General features: G+C 43.8%; 1 protein-coding gene across 1 annotated transcript; it reads left to right on the top strand.

The window, feature by feature from the left end:
- Positions 1–7,159: 7,159 nt before the first annotated feature.
- Positions 7,160–24,472, top strand: LOC311107497 (regulator of G-protein signaling 14-like). The gene is made up of 15 exons (XM_084149994.1): positions 7,160–7,240; positions 8,459–8,480; positions 8,694–8,842; positions 9,020–9,112; positions 9,314–9,457; positions 14,501–14,680; positions 15,320–15,362; positions 15,500–15,594; positions 18,728–18,946; positions 19,080–19,156; positions 21,625–21,751; positions 21,922–22,003; positions 22,932–22,972; positions 23,088–23,181; positions 23,355–24,472. The coding sequence occupies exons 1-15, from the start codon at positions 7,193–7,195 to the stop codon at positions 23,624–23,626; spliced, it is 1,686 nt and encodes a 561-aa protein (XP_084006120.1). The 5' UTR covers positions 7,160–7,192; the 3' UTR covers positions 23,627–24,472.
- The last annotated feature ends 397 nt before the right edge of the window (positions 24,473–24,869 follow it).

The raw sequence follows: 24,869 nt of genomic DNA, 5'->3' as shown, positions 1-24,869 counted from the left end.
TAGGAACAGTAGCATGAGGCAGCTTGATGGACCCCCTGCACGCTAGTGTATCGAAGGGCCTTAGCCCCAATCTCCTTAATGCTGAGTGCCAAGCAGAGCCGCATTGGGTCCCATTTTTAAAGTCTTTGGTATGACTCGGTAGGGCATCTAACTCCCAACCTTCCAATCTCAGGGCGGACACTCAAACAACAAGGCCACTGAGTTGGTCAGAACAAAATGCCAGTGGTCAAATGGTCAAACCTGGACTTGGCTATAATATTTAATATTTTGGCTTCATATCTACCTCAAACATATATGTGCACATGCACGCTGGCACTGACTCAGAAATGACTGTGGCGTCAATGCACCTGTTATCAGAATGAATTACAGACATCAAAGTTGACCCATGCAAATTGTGTGTTGACTTCCAAAGTATCAGGAGCACTTTTTCCACAGACGGCACATTTAAAACATGAGGAGCAGTACAAAAGTACAGTACAATGCATCATGGGATATGAAGTTAATCTTTCCCAACTACCTGCCAGTCTGACTCTGAAGCCATTCAGGTCCGTTCTCTGAAGTCTTCAGCTTCACTTCCTCTATGGCCACCAGATAGTGCTGTTGATCAAACAAATATACTAACACAGTACCACACTTTTTTTCCTCTCTCTCTCTCTCTCTCTCTCTCTCTCTCTCTCTCTCTCTCTCTCTCTCTCTCTCTCTCTCTCTCTCTCTCTCTCTCTCTCTCTCTCTCTCTCTCTCTCTCTCTCTCTCTCTCTCTCTCTCTCTCTCTCTCTCTCTCTCTCTCTCTCTCCTTTAATTACTTTCTCCCTCTATGCCATTTAGCTTGCAGTGCTTTCACCTCATTGATTCAGGCCTGCCTAAATGAGGATAAACTGTAATTTTTCTCCTCTCAAAGAGCTCAAACAAATCAATTCCTATTAGTCTCTGGGCAGGAGAATAAAAGGCAGTGGAGTGTATTCATGGATGCCAAGGGAAGCCAGGCTTCCTCAAAACATGTACCTAGAAAAAAATAATGTGTAGGCCATCTATCTGATGCTGTCTGGTAATAAAGAGTATGACATTGTTGCTGCCCGTAGCATTGAATGCAAGGGAAGCCAGCGAGCATTTGGCCTCCCTTGATGAAAAAAAGTTTAACATAATAGCCAATCAGCATTGCGCTAAACTGAGTCATCTCAACTGTGAATGGTCTTGGCGCACCAAAATAAAGTGTCAAGGGAAGTCAGTTGGATTTGGCTTCACTCTGATCACATTGCATTAAAATAAATACGTCATTGACAGAAACAACTTGAATTGTTGAATCTCGTTGTGTTGTTGTCCACCGGTGGCTAGTTAGTTAGCTAAAATTGGCCCTTTCCTAAATTAGCCATGGATAGAGATTTGGACTTGTGGTTTTACTTAATTCTCCGTACTGGCCAATGATTATAATGGCGATTCTGATCCAACCATAAATTCATACATTGTGCCCCTGGCATGAGAGGATGGAAGTTCAATATGTAGCTAGATGTAGAAGGCTAATGTAAAATACCTAAGGTTGCCCATGAAAGGAAGTTAGGCTAGCGAGCAAGCATTTTAGCCAGGTAGCCTAGGACAACAACAAATTAAAGCGTGTACTGTAGAACAGTGATAGACCGTTTCATCAACATGAAAGAGGAGGATGGCATTGGTGTTTCTCTACAAGTAGGGTGAGTCAACATGTGTTCTACTTGCACGAACGAACGCACACACACACACACACAAATCAGAACCATGAACAGCCACATCATATTAAGCTTACGTTGCAACTTGAGATAACTCTCCGTGGTTCTAAATCAATAGTTGTTTAGTAGTCCAAAAATGTCAGAAACATTAACTTGCTTGACCATGCTGTAGGTCATGTAACTGTTTGTTACATGCAATATGCTTTGTGGACTTCACCAGACAGAGGTTGCTCTCCGGCTTTGTGATGAAACAAAGGTGTGGTTGAATTTATTCAATCACTGTGTCTTCATCAATCAAATCGGGGGACACTGTGGCCCTGTGCGACGATATTCCCGGACAGGGCCAACCAGGCAGGATATAACCCCACCCACTTTGCCAAAGCACAGCCCCCACACCACTAGAGGGATGTCAACAGACCACCAACGTATTACTCTGAGACAAGGCTGAGTATAGCCCACGAAGATCTCCTCCACCGCACAAGCCCGAGGGGACGCACAACTGGACAGGAAGATCATGTCTGTGACTCAACCCACCCCTACTAGGGACAGCATGGAAGAGCACTAGTAAGCCAGTGACTCAGCCCCCGTAATAGGGTCAAAGGCAGATAATCCCAGTGGAGAGAAGGGAGCTGGCCAGGCAGAGTCAGCAAGAGCGGTTCGTCACTACAGTGCCTTGCCGTTCACCTTCGCACCCCTGGGCCAGACTACACTCAATTGTAGGACCTACGATTGATGAGTCTTCAGTAAAGACTTAAAGGTCGAGACCGAGTCTGCGTCTATCACATGGATAGGCAGACCATTCCATAAAAATTTAGCTCTATAGGAGAAAGCCCTGCCTCCAGCTGTTTGCTTAGAAATTCTAGGGACAATAAGGAGGCCTGCGTCTTGTGACCATAGCGTACATGTAGGTATGTATGGCAGGACCAAATCGGAGAGATAGGTAGGAGCAAGCCCATGTAATGCTTTGTAGGTTAGCAGTAAAACCTTGAAATCAGCCCTAGCCTTAACATGAAGCCAGTGTAGAGATGCTAGCACTGAAGTAATCTAGTCAAGATTCTAGCAGGCTTGTTTAGCACTAACTGAAGTTAATTTAGTGCTTTTCCCGGGTAGCTGGGGAGTAGAGCATTGCAGTAGTCTAATCTAGAAGTGACAAAAGCATGGATTAGCTTTTCTGCATCATTGTTGGACAAAAGGTTTCTGATTTTTGCAATGTTACGAAGATGGAAAATATAATTGATGTGTTTGTCAAAAGAGAGATCAGGGTCCAGAGTAATGCCAAGTCCTTCACAGTTTTATTTGAGACTACTGTACAACCATCAAGATTAATTGTCAGATCCAACAGCAGATCTCTTTGTTTCTTTGGACCTAGAACTAGCATCTCTGTTTTGTCAGAGTTTAAAAGTAAAACATTTGCCGTCATCCACCTCCTTATGTCTGAAACACAGGCTTCCAGGTTAGGCAATGTTGGGCTTCACCATGTTTCATTGAAATATACAGCTGTGTGTAGTCCACATAGCAATGAAAGTTGACATTGTGTTTCTGAATTACATCACCAAGAGGTAGAATATATAGTGAAAACAATAGTGGTCCTAAAACGTAACCTTGAGGAATGCCGAAAATTACAATTGATTTGTCAGAGGACAAACCATCCACAGAGCCGAACTGATATCTTTCCGACAGATAAGATCTAAACCAGGCAAGAACTTGTCCATGTAGACCAATTAGGGTTTCCAATCTCTCCAAAAGAATGTGGTGATCGATGGTGTCAAACGCAGAACTAAGGTCTAGGAGCATGAGGACAGATGCAGAGCCTTGATCTGACGCCATTAAAAGGTAATTTACAACCTTCACGAGTGTAGTCTCAGTGCTATGATGGGGTCTAAAACCAGACTGAAGCTTTTCGTATACATTATTTGTCTTCAGGATGGCAGTGAGTTGCTGCACAACAGCTTTTTCTAAACATTTTGAGAGGAATTGGAGATTCGATATACTGTAGGCCGAGAGATGCAGCTTGAAGTTTTAGAGGCCATGACTATTTCCACGAATGTGTCAAGAGATACAGGATAAAAAAACTTGAGTGTCTCCATTCATCCTAGGTCCTGGCAGTTCTGTGCAGATTCTGGACAACTGAGTTTTGGAGAAATACACAGATTCAAAGAGGAGTCCGTAATTTGCTTTCTTATGATCATAATATTTTCATTGAAGAAGTTCATGAATTCATCACTGCTGAAGTGAAAGTCATCATCTCTTGGGGAATGCTGTTTTTTAGTTAACTTTGCAACAGTATCAAAAATAAAAGTTGGATTGTTCTTATTGTCTTCAATGACGTTGGAAAAATAAGATGATCGAGCAGCAGTGAGGGCTCTTCGATATTGCACGGTACTGTCTTTCCAAACTAGTCGGAAGACTTCCAGTTTGGTGGAGCACCATTTCCATTCCAATTTTCTGGAAGCTTGCTTCAGGGCTCGGGTATTTTCTATATACCAGGGAGCAAAGTTATTGTGACAAATGTTTTTTGTTTTTAGGCGTGCGACTGCATCTAGGGTATTACGCAAGGTACAATTTTGATCCTCAGTTAGGTGGTTAACCAACTTTTGTACTCCGACATCCTTGGGTAGGTGGAAGGAGTCTGGAAGGGCATCTAGGAATCTTTTGGTTGTCCTAGAATCTATAGCACGGCTTTTGATGATCCTTGGTTGGGGTCTGAGCAGAATATTTGTTGCGATTGCAAACGTAATAAGATGCTGGTCCGACCAAGGATCATTTAGATCCACAATATTTATTCCACGGGACAAAACTAGTTCCAGGGTATGACTGTGGCAATGAGTAGGTCCGGAGACATGCTGGACAAAACCCACTGAGTTGATGATGGCTCTGAAAGCCTTTTGGAGTGGGTCTGTGGACTTTTCCATCTGAATATTAACGTCACCAAAAATTACAATATTATCTGCCAGGTTCGATAGGAATTCAGGGAACTCAGTGAGGAACACTGTATACGGTGCAGTAGGCCTGTAAACAGTAGCTATAAAGAGTGATTAAGCAGGCTGCACAGATTTCATGACTAGAAGCTCAAAAGACAAGAAAAGCAGTCATTTTAAAAATGTTGCTGTCGTAAATGTTAGCAACACCTCCGCCTTTGCGGGATGCGCAGGGGATATGGTCACTAGTGTAACCAGGAGAAGAGGCCTCATTTAACAAAGTAAATTCATCACACTTGAGCCATGTTTCAGTCAGGCCAATCACATCAAGATTATGATCAGTGATTAGTTCATTGACTATGACTGCCTTGGAAGTCAGGGATCTAACATTAAGTATCCCTATTTTGAGATGTGAGATATCACAATCTCTTTCAATAATGACAGGAATGGAGGAGGTCTTTATTCCAGTGTGCTTGCTAAGGCGAACACCGCTATGTTTAGTTTTGCTCAATCTACATCGAGGCACAGACACGGTCTCAATGGGAATTGCTGAGCTGACTACATTGACTGTGCTAGTGGCAGACTCCACTAAGCTGGCAAGCTGGCTAACAGCCTGCTGCCTGGCCTGCACCCTATCTCATTGTGGAGCTAGAGGAGTTAGAGCCCTGTCTATGTTGATAGATAAGATGAGAGCACCCCTCCAGCTAGGATGGAGTCCGTCACTCCTCAGCAGGCCAGGCCTGCAAATTGCACCTGCTCCGGGCACTTCGTCGGTGGATGCACTGATCCCCATCTCCCTCTCCCGCTGAGTCTGACTCGCTAGTAGGCCTACTAGCTAGTGGAGGTGCCGGTGGTGATGCTGAACTGGAGAGATTAGCAGCGCTGCTAGCTAAGGCATCACCATCAGTAACAGTTTGCCCCTCACTCCTCTCCTCCGGCACTGACAGTTCTCTGGCTCGTTCTGGGTTCGATTCACCATCTTTCTCTGGATTTTTGGACTTGAAAAATGGAATCAAACTCGATTGCCTTTTCTTATTCATTTTTTATTTGGTTTTCCCACGATTCAAATTCAGTAGGGAGACGACTAGCCTAGGCTACGTGATGTCAATACGTATGGACCTCTTCACTAGCTGACCACCACTACCAAGACCTGTGTCAAGATCAGTTACTTACTCCACCGGCCCTCCCCATAACCTCTATGTACAAATAAGAGAGCAGGTCTGGAATCAGTGTGGCAGGATAGGATGATTACACAGAAGGATCACTGTGCTTTTACATGATGGTCTTTCCGGGGGGCGGGAGAAATAACGAGGAGGCAACTTGATTTAACGCTGATCGCTTTTATTAGAATGTCTACAGTGCGAACAGTGAAACAATCAATAAATCATGCCGCGAGAGGTACCAGATCCGGGCAAATAGGTGCCCAGATCCTGTTCCGGCAGGATCCGGCTCAAATTAAGCACTGCTTGCTCTGCTCTCCTCTGCTGATGGAATGGCATTTCACTGGCCTGAGAGATTATGGCACTGGTGTTTGATACCGTATAAGGGCATAAAACTGCCGCATTTGTTCTGTAAACTTTGGTTTGGTAAGCAAAAAGACAAACTGGTACAAATTACCATGGCTATATTCTTTGTTTTGAGCATGCAAAGTCTCGCACCCCGCCCACGACTTTGACAGGCAAGAGGCAAGGTGAAAGAAGTTGAGGATACCAAAATGTAATTGTAGATATAGGTCTACATTTGAATTATACAATTTATTGTTATGCTTGCGTTTCCAAATCGCATGTCTTCAAATGCATTTTGTATCTTCAAATTCACTGACTCTTCAAGGAGTAGCTTAGCGTTCACTTTAAACCGCTGCTTTGTTATCAAACTCTTCTCTTTTCTCTCCTCTAGCACTATGTAAAAACAACATTTAATTCCGTCCCAAAAGCTTTTCTCCAGGAGAATGGGGGCTTTCAGCGGGCTCTTCCAAAGTTTCTCCCTCATGGTGAAGGGGACCCTCAGTACAAGTTTGTGAAACCGAGCACCTACAACCATACCCGCCCACCAACTCAAATAAATACATTTCTTTCAGAAATGTTTGTCTATCTTGAGTAGCCTATGAAACATTGAAAATCATACATAGGCCTACAGTGTTTTCACCAGCCCTATCTCTGATGGGGTGGGAAGCCGAGCCACAGCTCTTGTGGTTGGTGCTACTGTACATCAAGTACAGTAGCCTTATTTGCTTAGATGAGTTTTCACCTGCATCCTTTCAGGCCAGGTGTGTGTTTTCATCCTCATATGCCTTACAGCCTACACTGCCTAGTCTGTTCAAGAATTACAGTAGGGCAGAAACACACAACCCAAGCATCCACATAAGAGAGTTTCTCTGGAGGCAACACAAGAGCAGTGTGATCACTGTAACCACATTTCCCCTTTTGCGGACTGTTGCCACAGCGACACTTCCCTTTCAGACAGGAAGTCCTAAATGAGGAGGACCCAAGTGTGTGTGTCAGTGCAGGGCGGATCACTTTGCTGTGACCATCCAGTGTGTGAGCATCGTTTCGCATTCCCACCGGTGCTTCGGCCATGTCGAAGAATATGAAGACTCTGAGTGTTCCTGGTGTTGGTCACATGGTAAGTTGTCGGTTTCTCTGTAGACTTGGGTTGAATTCAGTGAGTTACTAGACGTGTGAATAAAATGTATGTGCAAATATACAGTTAGTATACAGATGTTCTCAGTATAGGCCTACAGATGCCCTCCACCACCCCTTGGTAAGCTGCTACATCCTGTCACTAATCTATAGCATCATGTGTTGATGCCCTGTCTTCTATGTGGTGCATTGAGTCATATTACAGTGTGTGTTGGGTGATGTGCCTCATGTCCTCAGAGGAGGCTGTTGAGAAATCTTTAAAGCGAGTCAGTGTAGATACAAGGAATGAACCACGGATAGAGTAAAAGTTCTGTCCCTCTTCCCCATGGTTGTCATGGTGACTGGATTCCCAGGATGCCTCCTGTGGTGTGAGTGGAGTCCCCAATGCTCAAAGCAATACACGCATATGTTGGCGTCATGGAAGTGTCATAATTTGAGGTGTCATTGTCATCGCTGTTTTAAACGACAGTGAGTTCTAAGGGTTTTATCATTCATCAGAACCTAAGTACAGTCAGTGGAATCACAGAGTTGCATAAAACGTTTCATCAGATTCTCATCTTAGCAGTTAGCATGCACTGTATGCGTGAGGCCGTAGGCTTTACTTGGGTCTGTCTCATGTGCGCTCTAAAAACAAGAATATGTGTGCCTGTGTCTGTCTTTGTGTTTGCATTGAATACAGCATGCACATTCTTGAACCGACTTCACGTTTCCTTGTGAAGGAACATTAACTATTACTACTCTCACCACAGAGGTGAAGGCTAAGCTTCACTAGAGCTGAATAAAAAACATTCTCTGTCTTGAAAGATGAATGAGAGAGAGAACGAGAGCAGTAGAGTGACATCCTCTTCCTGTGTGAGCTTGGGCCTTGCCTGCTTGAGTGCTTTAACGTAGAGGAGAGCTGTCAGAACAACAAAGCTATGCAGCTGTTCTCTTTACTCTCCACTTCCTGATGCTGTGTTGTTGTGTTTTTGAAAGCATCCTTCATTCACTCACTGCCTGAGAGATCTGGTTGGATGATTGTATGATCTTTCCTGTTTTGTATGGTATTCTGATTTGTAAAGTTGGTCTGCACTTATGTTTGTTTCTGACTTCAGATTAGAATGTATTTTAATGTCTGTATAACTGTGATCTGTATGGTATGCATCATGTGATATTGTACTTAACTGAGACTGACACACATTCCCCTTACTTGTCTCTGCAGAGCCAGGCAGTGTCAGATGGAGGTAAGTCATTGATGGTGTGTGTGTGTGTGTGTGTGTGTGTGTGTGTGTGTGTGTGTGTGTGTGTTCACTCGCTCACTCGCACGTGTGTGTCTGTCTGAAGGCTGTTTCTCAGAGCTGAACATGCCTGTGTGGGCAGTAGCGCTTGTTTGCTACCCTGAGGCTTTAGGGTGTGTACATGGGGCGTTAATAGTTCGTGTGTGTGTGATTTTTCAGAGCTGAACATGTCTGGTCGTGGCTGTGGGGGCAGTCGTACAAGTCTACCAGGGGTCCAGGGGGGAGATGCCCAGGCCAGCGGTGTCGTCAGCTGGGCCGTGTGCTTTGAGAAGCTGCTGGAAGATCCCATGGGAATACGCTACTTCACAGTGAGCCATATATGCACACACACAAACACACACACACACACACACACACACACACACACACACACACACACACACACACACACACACACACACACACACACTCTGCTGATCAGGTCTGATGGGAGCTGTATTGTAGGTGATCTGTTTATCAGGTATGCTCTGTGTTGTGTCATGCAGGCCTTCCTGAGGTCAGAGGTGAGTGCGGAGAACATCCTGTTCTATCAGGCCTGTGAGAAGTTCCGGAAGATTCCTCCCAGCAGGATGAAAGAGGTATGGTGGGATTCCTCTGTCTTCTCTTTAATGAATCCTAGCTATGTGTTTGACTGTATTTGTGGTATACATTTTCCATGTTGACTGTTATCTATGTGCTATGAGACAACTTCTACCTGAATGAGTGTGTGGAGTTAAGGTAGATTGATGGAGCTGAGGTTACAGGTGGTCTGATGACTGTGTTTGATTCTGGTCCTGTAGTTTGCTGAGGAGGCTCGCTCCATCTTCCAGACGTACCTGTCTGACCACGCTCCCTACTCTGTGAACATCGATGACACAGCTCGCATAGAGGAGAAGGACCTGCTGAAACCTACAGCTGAAATGTTCGACAAGGCCCAGACACAGGTCTGCTTTGCTGCCACCTGCCTTCCGCATACACACACATCTCACACAGACCAGCTACACCAGGCTACTGTACCTCATATAATACCACAAATTCAATTCTAATTCAATTCTCTCTCTCTGTAAATTCCATTGAATTCAATTAAAATTCCAGGTCAGTCATTGAATTCAAATATAATTAAATTCCTCTGAATTTCAATGTTAGGTAAATTCCAATAATTCCATTTAGAATTCAATATTATCCCCAACAATTCCACAAATTCAAATTCAAATTCAATTCCCTTAGGCTTTCAGGCTGTTCATGTCACTGTTCAGACAGCCTAGCTATATTGAAAATATGGAAACACAGGTAGAAATTTTTTTAAACAAATCCTACAGCCAATTTAGTATACTATGTGCATTAATTCCATTAACTGGGAAATGTAAAAATATTTCATTCCAATTCAATTCAATTCCAAAGATTAAACTTTTTTATAATTCCAATTCAAAAAGTCCCAACAATCTAATTCAATTTCAATTCCAATTCCAATTCCATAACTTGAAGATTTTAAACATTTGAATTTTATTCAACGTAATTCTCCAATTTATGAGTGAATTCAAGAATTGAATTGGAATTTCAAATTAAATTGAAATTGACCACAACCCTGTATAATACACTTGGAATTCAGTTCTCTGTTTGATGGAGATACATTTAAAGCAGGGATGGGCAACTCCAGTCCTCGGGGGCCGGAGTGGTGTCACACTTTTTCCCCATCCCTAGCAAACTTAGCTAATTAAACTAATTGCATTCTCAATACACTGAAGAGGAGTTGAGTCAGCGACAACTAAAATTGTGAGACCAGCAAGCAGTGGCCACTGCAGCCACCTCCGCCACTCCTGATCCTGATCCTGGAGAGCCACGGTCAGACTAAGACTGGTGGTGCCTATGTGGGTGCTGTCCAGGCATGTCGACAGAAGAGGAATGTCTGTGCTGCAGCGAATTCGATTGCAGACAGTTCTTACTGGAGAGGGTCACTGCACACCCCATGGATCGTGTGTGTGTGTGACAGACCATCGAAGTTTTGACACACATATGGATAGAGGGGTGCTGGAGACGTTTTTGGTTTTGCTGTTGGTAAATAACTAGCAATATAAGCTATCTTTTTACACAAGGCAGTGTTGTTCAGTACAGCACAATTACACGATCGATTTGGCCATAACAGGGCATGCTAGTACCACTAAGTTTAGCTAGCTAGCTTTGTTTACTATACCCAAAATGTACTGTAGCCTATTGTTATAACTAGCTCAGTGCATGTCATTAGGAGCAAAACTGGAGCAAAAATGCATGTCATTAGGAGCAAAAAAATGTTTGATGATGATGACGAAGAGTAAAGGAATGACTTTGGCTTTATGACTCACAGTAATCTTTGAGTAACTACACCTGTGTTGTAGCTAGCTAACGTGTGTCTGTGAGGTGTGTAATATTCTGTATCCTGCTGCTACAGTAGAAATACAGACAGTACACAACAGTTGACCATACCGCTTGGTGGCCTATAGATTATTTTTGGAGTTTGTTATTTGTTGGGAGAAGCTAGACACAGGACACCGAATCCCCTTGCCTGTGTGTGTTGTTGGGGCCATTCGAGTAATTTATTCCTGACACAATGGACAGTATGTTGGATACAAAGAAGTTGATGACTCTCAGGAGGATTTCTGAAAGGTCCCATAACAACAATCTCCCCTTGTATCAAAGTGACTCCGAACACCTCACTTATCTTAAGTATTGACTTTAGTATTTATTATAGGCGTTAGTAGTATATTTTTATTCTACCGTATATATGTCATACATTGCCATAACTGTTCCTGCATACTGCTGTGTATACTCACGGTCTCCAGAGCAAATAGACTAATTTACTGTTTTATTGAAACGTTTACTTGCCAACAAATGAAAGTTGAAATGATACACCAACTCCCTGCATCATTTGTTTTAGCAGTAAGATTGTAGCTATTTTCTTCCAATTACATTTCATGAATGTCACAGTGAATTAATCGAGAAGTTGAGGTCAACACTTTATTGGTTTCTGTTGCAGCTGGAATCATTTAGTCACTTGTCAGTACACTTGTAAGAAAGATGATATAAAACATTTGATCAAACTCCAGCTATATCTATACAACAATGCAGTTGTTAGCATACTAGGTTTTCTATATTATATTGAAACATCAGTCTAACTGAATATGGATGTTGTGTTAGCTGAATGTTCCAGGCAGAGTCCTGAATGTTCTTCAGCTGATGAACCTCGTCTTGTGCTGGGCAATGGCAGCTGGTTTAGCAGGCTTAGTTGATGTTGGCAGGGATGTTGGGTTTGGGGAGCTGTGACTCTGGCTACTTGTAGACCACTGTCTTGTCCTTTCTGTGCTCCACAGCCAGGTGGACAAGCTTCTCCCTGAAGTGGTAGGGTCTGGGCTCGTACACATTCTTCACCACCGACTGCTTCAAACTCTTGCAGAAGATTTGGTTGTACTGCAAGTCTCCTGGAAAGATATGAAGACTGATCATGAGGATGTGTAATCGTACAAGAACCATGTTCATCTGTAAACAAAAAAGGGTACGGTAGACTGGTACGCGTTTTGTTACACTCAGAGTCATTGATGGGGCATTGAAATGGTCTGTTAGCAAAGGTGTGAAAAGTTTGAGTGGTGGCTTGACTTGTAGACAGTCTAGTCGTGTATGAGCACCTACAGCTGTGCTGTTGAGTAGACAAGCACTGCCAACAATAGTGAATAGGATACTAACAGTCCCTCTCCCCCATGCCAAAGAACTGACTGCAAGGGTGTGATTTTTTTGTTGTTGGTATTTTACCACCAATTTCGTGATATCCAATTGCGATCCAGTCTCATTGCAATTGGATGGGATCAGGAGAGGCTAACACCCGCCCGCTTAAACAATGTGTTGGAGGAAACACCGTTCAACTGACGACCGAAGTCAGCCTACAGGTGCCCCCTAACCCGGACAACGCTGGGCCAATTGTGCGCCGCCCTATGGGACTCCCGGTCACGACATAGCCTGGGATAGAACCCAGGTCTGTAGTGACACCACAAGCACTGCGATGCAGTGCCTTAGACCGCTGCGCCACTCGGGAGGCCCCGGGTGTGAACATTTTGAGGAGCACTCGGCTTGTGTATTGGTGATTTTGTTTTCTCAAGAGGGGATTGTGCTTTCAATACCTTTAGCTGTCCTGGCTCCAGGATAGCAAGATGTGTCTGCAGCAGGATTAGTCTGTAGGACCTACACTAGTCAGTGATTAGCCAACATTTTACTACTTTGTCCCAATCAATGCACACTCAAACAAGGTACAATACCCACCCATCCCCCTCATGTCAATAGATCATGAATACTAAACTTCACACACAATACCCAATACCAACAGACACCAATCATTCACCTACACCATCTCCTCCTTACTAATACCTCTGCTTTTCTTCAATTTAGACTTCAAGCTTTGCATAAGCAATCAATTAAGCCTCCAGAACACAGAGAAAAAAACGACTTATAAACATGCCAACTATGACAACAAGACATGGACCAAGTTTATGCCTAGCTCCAGTATATTTATTTGCTCATCATGGTCATGGAAATATTTAGCAAAGGTGACTTACACTAGTTCCTGGTGCTGAGCTTGATGTTGATGGCGCTGCAGATGTTGATGGTATCGGACTATGTAAATAGAACACATAGGCCAGTCACGTTACGGCGGCAGGTAGCCTAGCGGTTAAGAGGTTCGGCCAATAACCGACAGGTTGCTGGTTTGAATCCCCAAGCTGACTAGGTGAAAAATCTGTCGATGTTCCCTTGAGCAAAGCACTTAACCCTAGTTGCTCTGGATAAGAGCGTATGCTAAATGACAAAAATGTTAGCCTCTGTGTTAGATGTGGTCTGATAGGCTGTAGCTAACCTAACATTAGCTTTAAAAGCTACAAATCACATTGCAAGATAGCAGCTGGCTAATAACATTAATTTGCTTTGGAATGTCTAGCCAGCGTATTATGAAAGCTAACAAACTAGATTTTGGTTTAGATTAACAAATGTAGTTCGCTAGCTAGTTAGCTACATTACCTCTGCTCAACTTATTTTCTGCTGCGCTGATGTTGGCTGATTGGATGCTTCCTTCTTTGAAGTGAAGGGGAAAATCCTTGGAATAGCTTCCCTTTTCAACTTTCGACAACCTGGCAACCCCATCAGTTGAGACTTCAGGTTCGTTTCAAAATCCTCTGGCTGAAAGTGCCACAGACATTTGGATATTTCTCCACAGGAGTATTCACATCATAGGCAGCATTCTTTATTGCCGCCAGCCACTGTTGGCTCCGAGGAATATCTCTGGTAGGTAAGCGCTGAAATGTTACCCCAGCAGCCTGTGCTTGCTTGTAGTTTGCACATTACATTTACATTTTAGTCATTTAGCAGACGCTCTTATCCAGAGCGACTTACAGTTAGTGAGTGCATACATTTTCATACTGGTCCCCTGTGGGAATCGAACCCACAACCCTGGCGTTGCAAGTGCCATGCTCTACCAACTGAGCTACAGGTACTGAGCACCACACCATGACTAAACTTTACAATTGTTGTTGACACAAAAATAAAAACAAATCTGATGTTCTATGAACGAGTGGCTGGTCTAATGAATAACGTTAGCTATCTGTTGATGCCCATTCTCAACTGAATCCACCTCGCCCGGGGTAGTACTACATCCTGAAATCCCTATGAATTACGGATATTGTGGTTTGCTTACAACCAGGAAATGTAGATGGCCCGTTTCTTCCGGTGAGATGCAGAAATACACATATTTGTGTGTAGTGGGGAAATTCTCAATTGTAACGATGCATTATATGTTAATAACATATTAATGGACATATACAGTGAAAGAGCAGCGGTGAAATTTCTCTTTAAAGCAAGAAAGTAGAGCAACTCAAACTCATTACCAACACAGGTGTAAAAGTGAGGCCTATGCAGTGCCATGACCTGATCTGGTGTGTCTGTGTCTGTTTGTCCCGCTCCCTCCCCTGGGTTAGATCTTTAAGCTGATGAAGATGGACAGCTACAGGCGTTTCGTCCGCTCCCCTCTCTACCAGAAGTGTACCCTGGCCAGCGTGGAAGGCACGCCACTACCCAGAATCGCCCCTGAGCCCACCAGCACAGGATCATGGGAGAACATGGCTACCGCCAGCCCCTCCCTCAACGACAGCAAGAAGGTGGAATGGATGGATGTGTTTTAATAATAACTATGGAAGTAATGTTTTGATCATTGTTGAAGATTGTTGAAATGTTTCTATTTGGATGTGTGTAATCACAGAGGAAAAGGCGAAGCAACAGGGTTTACCCGCCCCCAAATCTGTCCACATTAAGCAGATCATTCATTATTAAGCAAGTGAATCGTTTTGGTATGAGAGATTGTCGAATTTAGTAAAGTGAGGCTTATTTGATCTAATAGAAGTTTCATAATGCTTAGGTTGTTATGAGTGTACTGATATAAGTGTGATGCATGTGACATCCCGGCAACTTTGAGAAGAAACACTTTATATCGGAGTTGTCCCTGTTGACATTTGAGACTGTATATGCATATTCTTGAGGCTAGCATAGCATCTCACTCTCCATTGAATACAGGTGGTTAAATTCAACATCAATGAATATTCAAAAAAGTATTAAAATAACGAGATGTATCCACCAATCCAAAGAGAGGAATAGGCGGGAGCTTGACAGCCCGCTGTTCCGCTCTGTGGACAACGAAACCCATTGTTAGGGTGGAGACAAAAGCATCTCGTCATTATATCCAGTATCTCTGGTGTAATCCATTGCATGGGTATGAGTAATAGCTTGTAACCTGTGTTCAGCAGAAGAAGGACAAGCAACGGGAGAAGAGGGGATCATGGGGAGGTAGGCTTCCGCTCATCTGTAATACCTCTTCTCTTCCCATGGTATTCTCTGGTAAATGTTTACCACTCCACACACTCTTGTCTGTTTCTCCCTCATCCTTTCTCCCTCCCTTTCTCTCTCCTCCCCTCCCTTCTCAGTAGAGGTGACGTACCCCAAGCTGAATGTGTCTCGTAAGGAGTCTCAGATGTCCAACAGCAGTGTGGAGTTGGGCTCCTTCTACAGGCAGATAGAGGTAAATCAGATCAAATCAAATGTAGCTTTATTTATACAGCACATTTCAGACATGGAGTGCAATGCAATGTGCTTCACAGGAAAAAAACTAATAGAAAACAATGAAAATTAAAACTGAAATATTTACTACAGAACAAACATAAGAGGATAAAAAACAAAAGAATATCAATAAAAACTGAATGATTAAAAAGCACCCTAAGGAAAAGCAAAGCTAAAAAGGTGTGTTTTAAGATTTATTTTAAATGTCCACAGTTTTGGCCCCCCTCAGATTCTCTGGCAGGCTATTCCAGAGGCTGGGGGCATAATAACTAAATGCTGCATCTCCATGCCTCTTTGTCCTAGGCTTTGGATAGTTAAAAGGCCAGTACCAGAGGACCTGAGGGACCTACTGGGTACATAACTTAAAAGCATGTCTGACATGCGCAGTGGTCTAAGGCACTGCATCGCAGTGCTAGCTGTGCCACTAAAGGTCCTGGTTCGAGTCCAGGCTCTGTCGCAGCCAGCCGCAACCGGGAGACCCATGGGCGGCGCACAATTGGTCCAGCGTCGTCCAAGGTAGGGGAGGGTTTGGCCGGCAGGGATGTGGGTTTGTTTCCCACGGGGGGCCAGTAAGTCACTCTGGATAAATACTTTTTTTTAAATGACATGTATTGGGGTGCACAACCGTGCATTGATTTAAAAACGAATCGAAGAATCTTAAAATTAATTCTAAAACTCACAGGCAGCCAGGGCAGAGACCTTAAAACCGGTGTAATGTGTGCTCTCCGTCTGGTCTTGGTCTTGGTCAGTACCCAGCTGCAGCATTCTGTAAGTTATACAGTTGACCAATGGCTTTGTTGGGTAGACCAGACAGGAGAGCATTACAGTAGTCAAGCCTGCTTGTAATAAAATCATGGATGAGTCTCTCTGTATCAGCCTGAGCGAGAATCGTCCGCACCTTGGCAATGTTCCTCAGGTGGTAAAAAGCTATTTTAGTCACATTCCTAATGTGTGATTCGAAATTGAGTTCAGAATCTAAAATGACACCTAGTTTTTTTACCTGGTGTCTTATCTTTATTTACCGTGAATTAAAATGTGCTGCCATATTCTCTCTCTGTGGTTTGGCTCCAACAATAAGTACCTCGGTCTTGTTTTGATTTACAGTTGAAGTCAGAAGTTTACATACACCTTAGCAAAATACGTTTCAACTCAGTTTTTTTTTCACAATTCCTGACATTTAATCCTAGTAAAAATTCCCTGTTTTAGGTCAGTTAGGATCACCACTTTGTTTTAAGAATTTGAAATGTCAGAATAATAGAGATAATTATTTATTTCAGCTTTTATTTATTTCATCACATTCCCAGTGGGTCAGAAGTTTACATACACTCAATTAGTATTTGGTAGCATTGCCTTTAAATTGTTTAACTTGGGTCAAACGTTTCGGGTAGCCTTCCAAAAGCTTCCCACAATAAGTTGGGTGAATTTTGGCCCATTCCTCCTGACAGAGCTGGTGTAACTGAGTCAGGTTTGTAGGCCTCCTTGCTCACACACACTTTTTCAGTTCTGCCCACACATTTTCTATAGGATTGAGGTCAGGGCTTTGTGATGGCCACTCCAATACCTTGACTTTGTTGTCCTTAAGCCATTTTGCCACAACTTTGGAAGTATGCTTGGGGTCATTGTTCATTTGGAAGACCCATTTGCGACCAAGCTTTAACTTCCTGACTGATGTCTTGATATGTTGCTTCAATATATCCACATAATTTTCCTTCCTCATGATGCCATCTATTTTGTGAAGTGCACCAGTCCCTCCTGCAGCAAAGCACCCCCACAGCATGATGCTGCCACCCCCGTGCTTCACGGTTGGGATGGTGTTCTTCGGCTTGCAAGCAACCCCCTTTTTCCTCCAAACATAACGATGGTCATTATGGCCAAACAGTAATATTTTTGTTTCATCAGACCAGAGTCCATTTCTCCAAAAAGTACGATCTTTGTCCCCATGTGCAGTTGCAAACCGTAGTCTGGCTTTTTTATGGCGGTTTTGGAGCAGTGGCTTCTTCCTTGCTGAGCGGCCTTTCAGGTTATGTCGATATAGGACTCGTTTTACTGTGGATATTGATACTTTTGTACCTGTTTCCTCCAGCATCTTCACAAGGTCCTTTGCTGTTGTTCTGGGATTGAGTTGCACTTTTTGCACCAAAGTACGTTAATCTCTAGGAGACAGAATGCGTCTCCTTCCTGAGCGGTATGACGGCTGCGTGGTCCCATGGTGTTTATACTTGCGTACTATTGTTTGTACAGATGAACATGGTACCTTCAGGCGTTTGGAAATTGCTCCCAAGGATGAACCAGACTTGTGGAGGTCTACAATTATTTTTCTGAGGTCTTGGCTGATTTCTTTTGATTTTCCCATGATGTCAAGCAAAGAGGGACTGAGTTTGAAGGTAGCCCTTGAAATACATCCACAGGAACACCTCCAATTGACTCAAATTATGTCAATTAGCCTATCAGAAGCTTCTAAAGCCATGACATCATTTTCTGGAATTTTCCAAGCTGTTTAAAGGCACAGTCAACTTAGTGTATGTAAACCTCTGACCCACTGGAATTGTGATACAGTGAATTATAAGTGAAATAATCTGTCTGTAAACAATTGTTGGAAAAATTACTTGTGTCATGCACAAAGTAGATGTCCTAACCGACCTGCCAAAACTATAGTTTGTTAACAAGAAATTTGTGGAGTGTTTGAAAAAATCGAGTTTTAAAGACTTCATCTGTAGCTGGAGGAAGTTGTGAGCAATCCAAGTAGTTAAATCACTAATACACTCTAATAATTTATCCGTGGAGCTAAAATCCTCTGATGACACAGAAATATGAAGTTGTGTATCGTCTGCATAGCAGTAAAAATCAATCCTGTGCTTTCTGATAATGCTGATAAATGCATCATACTGGGCTTGACTCGGTCATCTGGGCTGTGGGAGGAGAATAAGGTGGCATACCATATGTTGTATGTAGAAAAATATAGACTTGTATGATTAAGTGTATTCACTTATTTACTTCCTCTCCTCCTGCTCCCATCTCTTTCCTTCCCTCTCTCCCTCTTTCGCGCTCCCCCACTCCCACTCTCTCTCCCTTCTCTCCCTCCCTCTCTGGTCCAGAACGGTCGCTCCAGTCCCCGTCCCTCAGACCAGGGGCAGGGTGATGGAGGTGGTGGTAGTGTGGAGGGGGGTTACTGCTGTGTCTACCTGCCTGACGGTAGTGCCTCTCTGGCCCCTACACGGCCCAGCCTCCCCCTCAGAGAAATGCTGTCAGGCCTCTGTGAGAAGAGAGGCTTCCCCCTCAAAGACATCCTCATCTACCTTCACAGCAATGACAGGGTGAGCCCAGGCCTGCACTTTCAGCTCAAGTCCCACTTTATCACCCCATTTCAGGGACTGAGCTCTGTTTTTAAAGTTCTATTCTCTTCTATAGTGACGTTACCTATTGTCAGTGTATCTGCTCTCCCTACAGCAGCCACTATCTCTGGAGCAGGACTGTTCAGTACTGAGGGACCAGCAGCTCTCGCTGGAGCTGAGGGTGACGTTCGCGTAAGTCTCACTCAGCCTCAATGTGTTTGTGGGTTTATGTGTTAATGTACCCAGGGTATGTATGTGTGTGATGAATAAGTAAGATGGCACTCTGCTTCTAGTTCCTAAGCAACTTTGCAGTATATTTTTTTTAGGTGTTATTTCTTTAATTAATACCCCCAAAAATGTTTTGGTGTTATTACATAAAGCCGGAAATAACTTTTGGATATCAGAGTGACGGTAACTCACCAGCATTCCGACCAGAAATACGACTTTCCTGAATTGGGTCCTTTGTTCGTACCCGCCCAAGGCAATTTAACTTATTCACATTTACATTTTAGTAATTTAGCAGACGCTCTTATCCAGAGCAACTTACAGTTAGTGAGTGCATACATTGTTTTTTTGTTGTTGTTTTTCATACTGGCCCCCCGTGGGAATCGAACCCACAACCCTGGCATTGCAAGCACTATGCTCTACCAACTGAGCTACACAGGGCTAAACTTATCCCAGAGGCTGCTCCAAGACGCCCCCGGCGGAGAAGAGGTATTCGGAGTGGACTTCTAGTCCGATCAGGAGGTGTGCACACCATCCACCAGTTCCGACTATATTACTCGCTAATGTTCAGTCCCTGGACAATAAAGTAGACGAGCTCAGGGCGAGGATCTCCTTCCAAAGAGACATCAGGGACTGTAACATCCTCTCTTTCACTGAATCACTGTGACTATTAAAACCTACCCAAACCAAAAACCGTGGCTAGATGGCAGCATTCGCGCAAAACTGAAAGCACGAACCCCCACATTTAACCACGGCAAGGTGACTGGGAATATGGTTGAATACGTTCATTGCAGTTATGCCCTCCGTAAGTCAATCAAACAGGCAAAATGTCAGTACAGAGACAAAGTGGAGTCGCAATTCAACGCCTCAGACACGAGACGTATGTGGCAGGGACTCGAGACGGATTTCAAAAAGAAAACCAGCCATGCCGCGGACACCGATGTCTTGCTCCCGGACAAGCTAAACACCTTCTTTGCCCACTTTGAGGATAACACATTGCCACCGATGCGGGCCGCTCCCAAGGACTGTGGGCTCTCGTTCTCCGTGGCCGATGTGAGTAAGACATTTAAGCGTGTTAACCCTCGCAAGGCTCCCGGCCCAGACGGCATTCCTAGCCCCGTCCTCAGAGCATGCGCAGACCAGCTGGCTGGAGTGTTTATGGATATATTCAATCTCTCCCCTATCCCATTCTGCTGTCCCCACTTGCTTCAAGATGTCCACCATTGTTCCTGTACCCAAGAAAGCAAAGGTAACTGAACTAAATGACTATCGCCCCGTAGCACTCACTTCTGTCATCATGACGTGCTTTGAGAGTCTAGTTAGATTCACTTCCATTTGCATACCGCCCCAATAGATCCACAGATGATGCAATCGCCATCGCACTGCACACTGCCCTATCCCATCTGGACAAGAGGAATACCTGGAAACAACACTTCCATTATGCTGATCCTCAACACAGGGGCCCCACAAGGGTGCGTGCTCAGCCCCCTCCTATACTCCCTGTTCACCCATGACTGCGTGGCCACGCACGCCTCCAACTCAATCATCAAGTTTGCAGACGACACAACAGTAGTAGGCCTGATTACCAACAATGACAAGACAGCCTACAGGGAGGAGGTGAGGGCCCTGGCGGAGTGATGCCAGGAAAATAACCCCTCCCTCAACGTCAACAAAACGAAGGAGTTGATCGTGGACTTCAGGAGACAGCAGAGGGAGCACACCCCCATCCACATCGACGGGGCTGCAGTGGAGAAGGTGAAAAGTTCCTCTGCGTACTCATCACTGACAATCTGAAATGGTCCACCCACACAGACATTGTGGTGAAGAAGGCGCAACAGTGCCTCTTCAACCTCAGGAGTCTGAAGAAATGTGGCTTGGCCCCTAAGACCCTCACAAACTTTTACAGATGTACCATTGAGAGCATCCTGTCGGGCTGTATCACCGCCTGGTACGGCAACTGCACTGCCTGCAACCGCAGGGCTCTTCAGGGGGTGGTGCGGTCTAATAATGTTTACATGATGTTTTACCCACTTCATATGTATATACTCTATTCTAGTCAATGCCATCCTATTAAACTATTGCTGTATATATATATACAATTATATCCTGCGTATTCTACATATATACTAAATACTCTATCCACATACTGTCCATAATGTCTATACATCCCATCATATATATATATATTTATACTCCGGACTCCGACATTGCTCGTCCTAATATTTATATATTTCTTAATTCCATTATTTTACTTTTAGATCTGTGTGTATTGTTGTGAATTGTTAGATATTACTGCCTGCTGGAGCTAGGAACACAAGCATTTTGCTACACCTGCAATAACATCTGCTAAATATGTGTATGCGACCAATAACATTTGATTTGATTTGTGTACTTTGTGTGAATATGTATTGTATATTGCTGTGTGTGTGTTTCAGGTTGGAGGTGGTGTTCACTGGTAAGACAGTGGGCATCATGGTGAAGTCCAGTAAGACTCTGCAAGATGCCCTCTCTGTGGTACTACAGAAACACCAACTCAGAACACACGAGGCCATGGTCACAATGGTGAGGACTGTGTCTGTGTGTGTGTGCGTGTGTGTGTGTGTGTGTGTTATAGAACGTCTTGAGGGAATGTGTGTGTGTTCTAGAAATTCTGAGTGAATATGTGTGTGTGTGTGAGAGAAAGTGTGTGTGTGAGAGAGTGTCTGTGTGTGATCATATGTCCTGTTTTGCAGAGTGGGAGTGATGTGCCACTGAGCATGAGCACCAACGTGTTCAAACTGGCCAATAAGAAGCTGCAGCTCTACAAGGTCAAAGGTGAATACATAGTGATTAGCCCACACATGTTAACTAGTGCTTTGTCCCATGATGAAAATAATAATAATGGACAGGATTCAGGGCATTGTAGTGCTGGGGTTGTGTAACCTCACTGGTGTTCCAGTCCATGAACCCTCACACTACTACCTCTCTCTCTCTCTCTCTCTCTCTCTTCTCTCTCTTCTCTCTCTTCTCTCTCTCTCTCTCTCTCTCTCTCTCTCTCTCTCTCTCTCTCTCTCTCTCTCTCTCTCTATTTCAATTCAATTCAAAGGGGCTTTATTGGCATGGGAAACATGTTTACATTGCCAAAGCAAGTTAAATAAACAAAAGTGAGAAGACACAAAACAACATCAACAAAAAACGTTTAGAATTTAACTGAAAATATCCTTTATTTATTTTTTAAGATAGACATTCCAAGTGTTATATTATCAGCGTTTTATTTCCTTCTCTGTTTCTCTAATGGAGAAGACATCCTTCTCTGGCTCTTTCTATTCTGCCTGCCCGTACACTATTATGCACTCCCCCCCATGCTCTCTCTCTCTCTCTCTCTCTCTCTCTCTCTCTCTCTCTCTCTCTCTCTCTCTCGCGCGCACTCTCTCTCTAGTAGATGTCTGAGTACATTTGGCTTGTTGAGTGCTGTGTCACTGTGAGTTCACTCATCTTCTCTCTCTACTGCTCTGGGACCAGAACTGCCTTCACGTTGGATAAGTGGTCACTCCCTGAGGCCTACTCATTACTGAGAGAGAGGGACTAGGATATACTGAGGAGAAAGGGACTGGGGGAAGGGGGGGGGGCTTTTTTTATCTAGCTTCTTCTGGGAAAAGTGCCTTTTAGGTGACTGATGTCAGGGTTTTGCCTTATGTCAAACTCCATAACATGTACACTAGCCTGCCTATAACTGACTATTGTTGTTGTGTTGTCTTTACAGTTAGCAGTTCCAGGGTCAGTGGCTCAACTCCAGTCACACAGGTGAGTCCTGCATGGTGATGGCCAGTTTGCATGGTAAGGAAAAACTCCTGGCCCTACTCATGTGTCCAGAGCTTAGCATGTGAAGTATTTGTGTGTTCTTCTGAAACATTTCCAGGAGCGAGCTACATCTCCAGTAGGCCCAGAGGTCCGTGTGTCCCCTCAGGCAGCCAACCCCAAGCCCAGGGTCAAGAAGAACCAAGAGATGGATGGTACGAGTCAGAACAATGGGGTCATGGCTTATTTACTGCGCCTGTCTAAGACTAAACCCCATAGACTTCCTAATAGCTGTAACAATAACCATTTAGTCTCACCTTAGCCCTAGTCTGAGACAAACTGAATACTTTCTCTCTCCCCTTTTCCAATCCCTCTGTCTCTCTCTCAGCGATGATAGAGCTGTTGTCCAGAGCTCAGGCCTGTAGGGTGGATGACCAGAGAGGCCTGCTGACCAAGGAACACCTAGAGCTGCCCCAGTTCCTCCTGAAACCCCCTACCCAGGACCAGGAGACCCAACAGGGGGATGGAGCGCCCACAGACACTAAGAAGGAGTCAGATAACCAACCCACCACCTCCTCCACTCCCACCCCTGTTGGAGAAGCAGAGTCAGGAGAGTGTGTACCAGACTCATCAGGTTCCAAACACATAGGCTCACAATAAACAAGTGTCTGAGAGAGAACGCTTTTATAAGTGTAACTTTTACTTTGTGTGCCTGGTGTAAGTGCGAGAGTGTGTGTGTCAACATGCTGAGGTCAGGTTTGGTCAAAGGGATGTTGACACATGTAGCAATTCATCCTGTTTAAAGATTGATTATCAAAGATTATATAACTACTACAAAAGACAACACTGTCTTTTGCTCCTAGAGTGTGTTGAAGTATGTTGTCTAGCACAAGTTGTGCACAGGAAGACCACAACTATTAAGAGACCTAGTCAAGCACTTTTGCTTATGATTGTCTGAATAAGGTCAGCGACCAATGTGTTATCACTGTCTCTGGTACGAAACTTTATTAACTCTATTGTTTGTTTTAATCCCCAATGTCAAAGGTACAATATGTCATGAAATGTTATGATATGAAGAATCTGTAATAGCTTCCAATTCCTCCCCCGAAGTCTGATTTATAAAAAACACAGTTCTGTTTTTCAATGGAGGAATGACTTTCAAAAGGGTCTTTCATATTTCTTTGTAACTAATAGTACTTTTAGTCAATTTTCTTTAGTGTGTGATTTGATATTTAACTAAGGTGTTTGATATTTTGCATTTTGAGTACTTTTCTGTCTTGTGAAAGTTTGATATTTAATTTAATTGATTAGTTGACATTTAATACTTATGAGCACATTTTATTTCTTTGCTGTATTTGCACTTTGAATGCCAGGTCTTCTGTGACTGTTAATCCTTTTTTCACTGTGTTCTCAGAGTGCTACTCAGGGTCAAACTTCAGTATTAACCTATAATGTTCTCATGTATTGTACAGTACATTAATAAATTAGGTGTTATTGATCTAATTTACCTCGGTAGCTGACTGTTTACTCTCTCACATCCATTGCAGAGTAATCTGATGCTATTACGCAAGATTTTAGTTAATGGTCTCGGAGATTAATAGCAGTGTTGTCATCCGAATTGAACATGTCAATGGGGCTACACTCTGATTGGCTCTGACTGTCCTTCACCTCCATAAAGTTGTTGCTGGAAGGTGCTCCCTCTTTGAAGATGCTTCTCTCGGATGGGGGCAGGTTTTGGGGGTTACGTATCTGTCAATCAGAGATTAAATGATTATGATAGAATCTTTCACTAGACTACACCGACAAGCTGACATTACAATGCGAGGCAGTCTATGGCTGGTTAGCTGGAAAACACCTGCATCATAACACTTTTACACTCTAATTAAATAGTTTTGCAAGTATT

Source organism: Coregonus lavaretus (genome assembly GCF_964263955.1).
Source record: "Coregonus lavaretus genome assembly, chromosome: 32".
Lineage (NCBI taxonomy): Eukaryota > Metazoa > Chordata > Actinopteri > Salmoniformes > Salmonidae > Coregonus > Coregonus lavaretus.
This window is presented reverse-complemented; position numbering and strand designations above follow the sequence as displayed.

Coding starts and splice junctions, on each gene's coding strand:
- LOC311107497 (XM_084149994.1), top strand. CDS start 7,193: ATGTCGAAGAATATGAAGACTCTGAGTGTTCCTGGTGTTGGTCACATG. Junction 9,458..14,500: donor TCGACAAGGCCCAGACACAG/GTCTGCTTTGCT, acceptor CCCCTGGGTTAG/ATCTTTAAGCTGATGAAGAT. Junction 22,973..23,087: donor GCTCAACTCCAGTCACACAG/GTGAGTCCTGCA, acceptor AAACATTTCCAG/GAGCGAGCTACATCTCCAGT.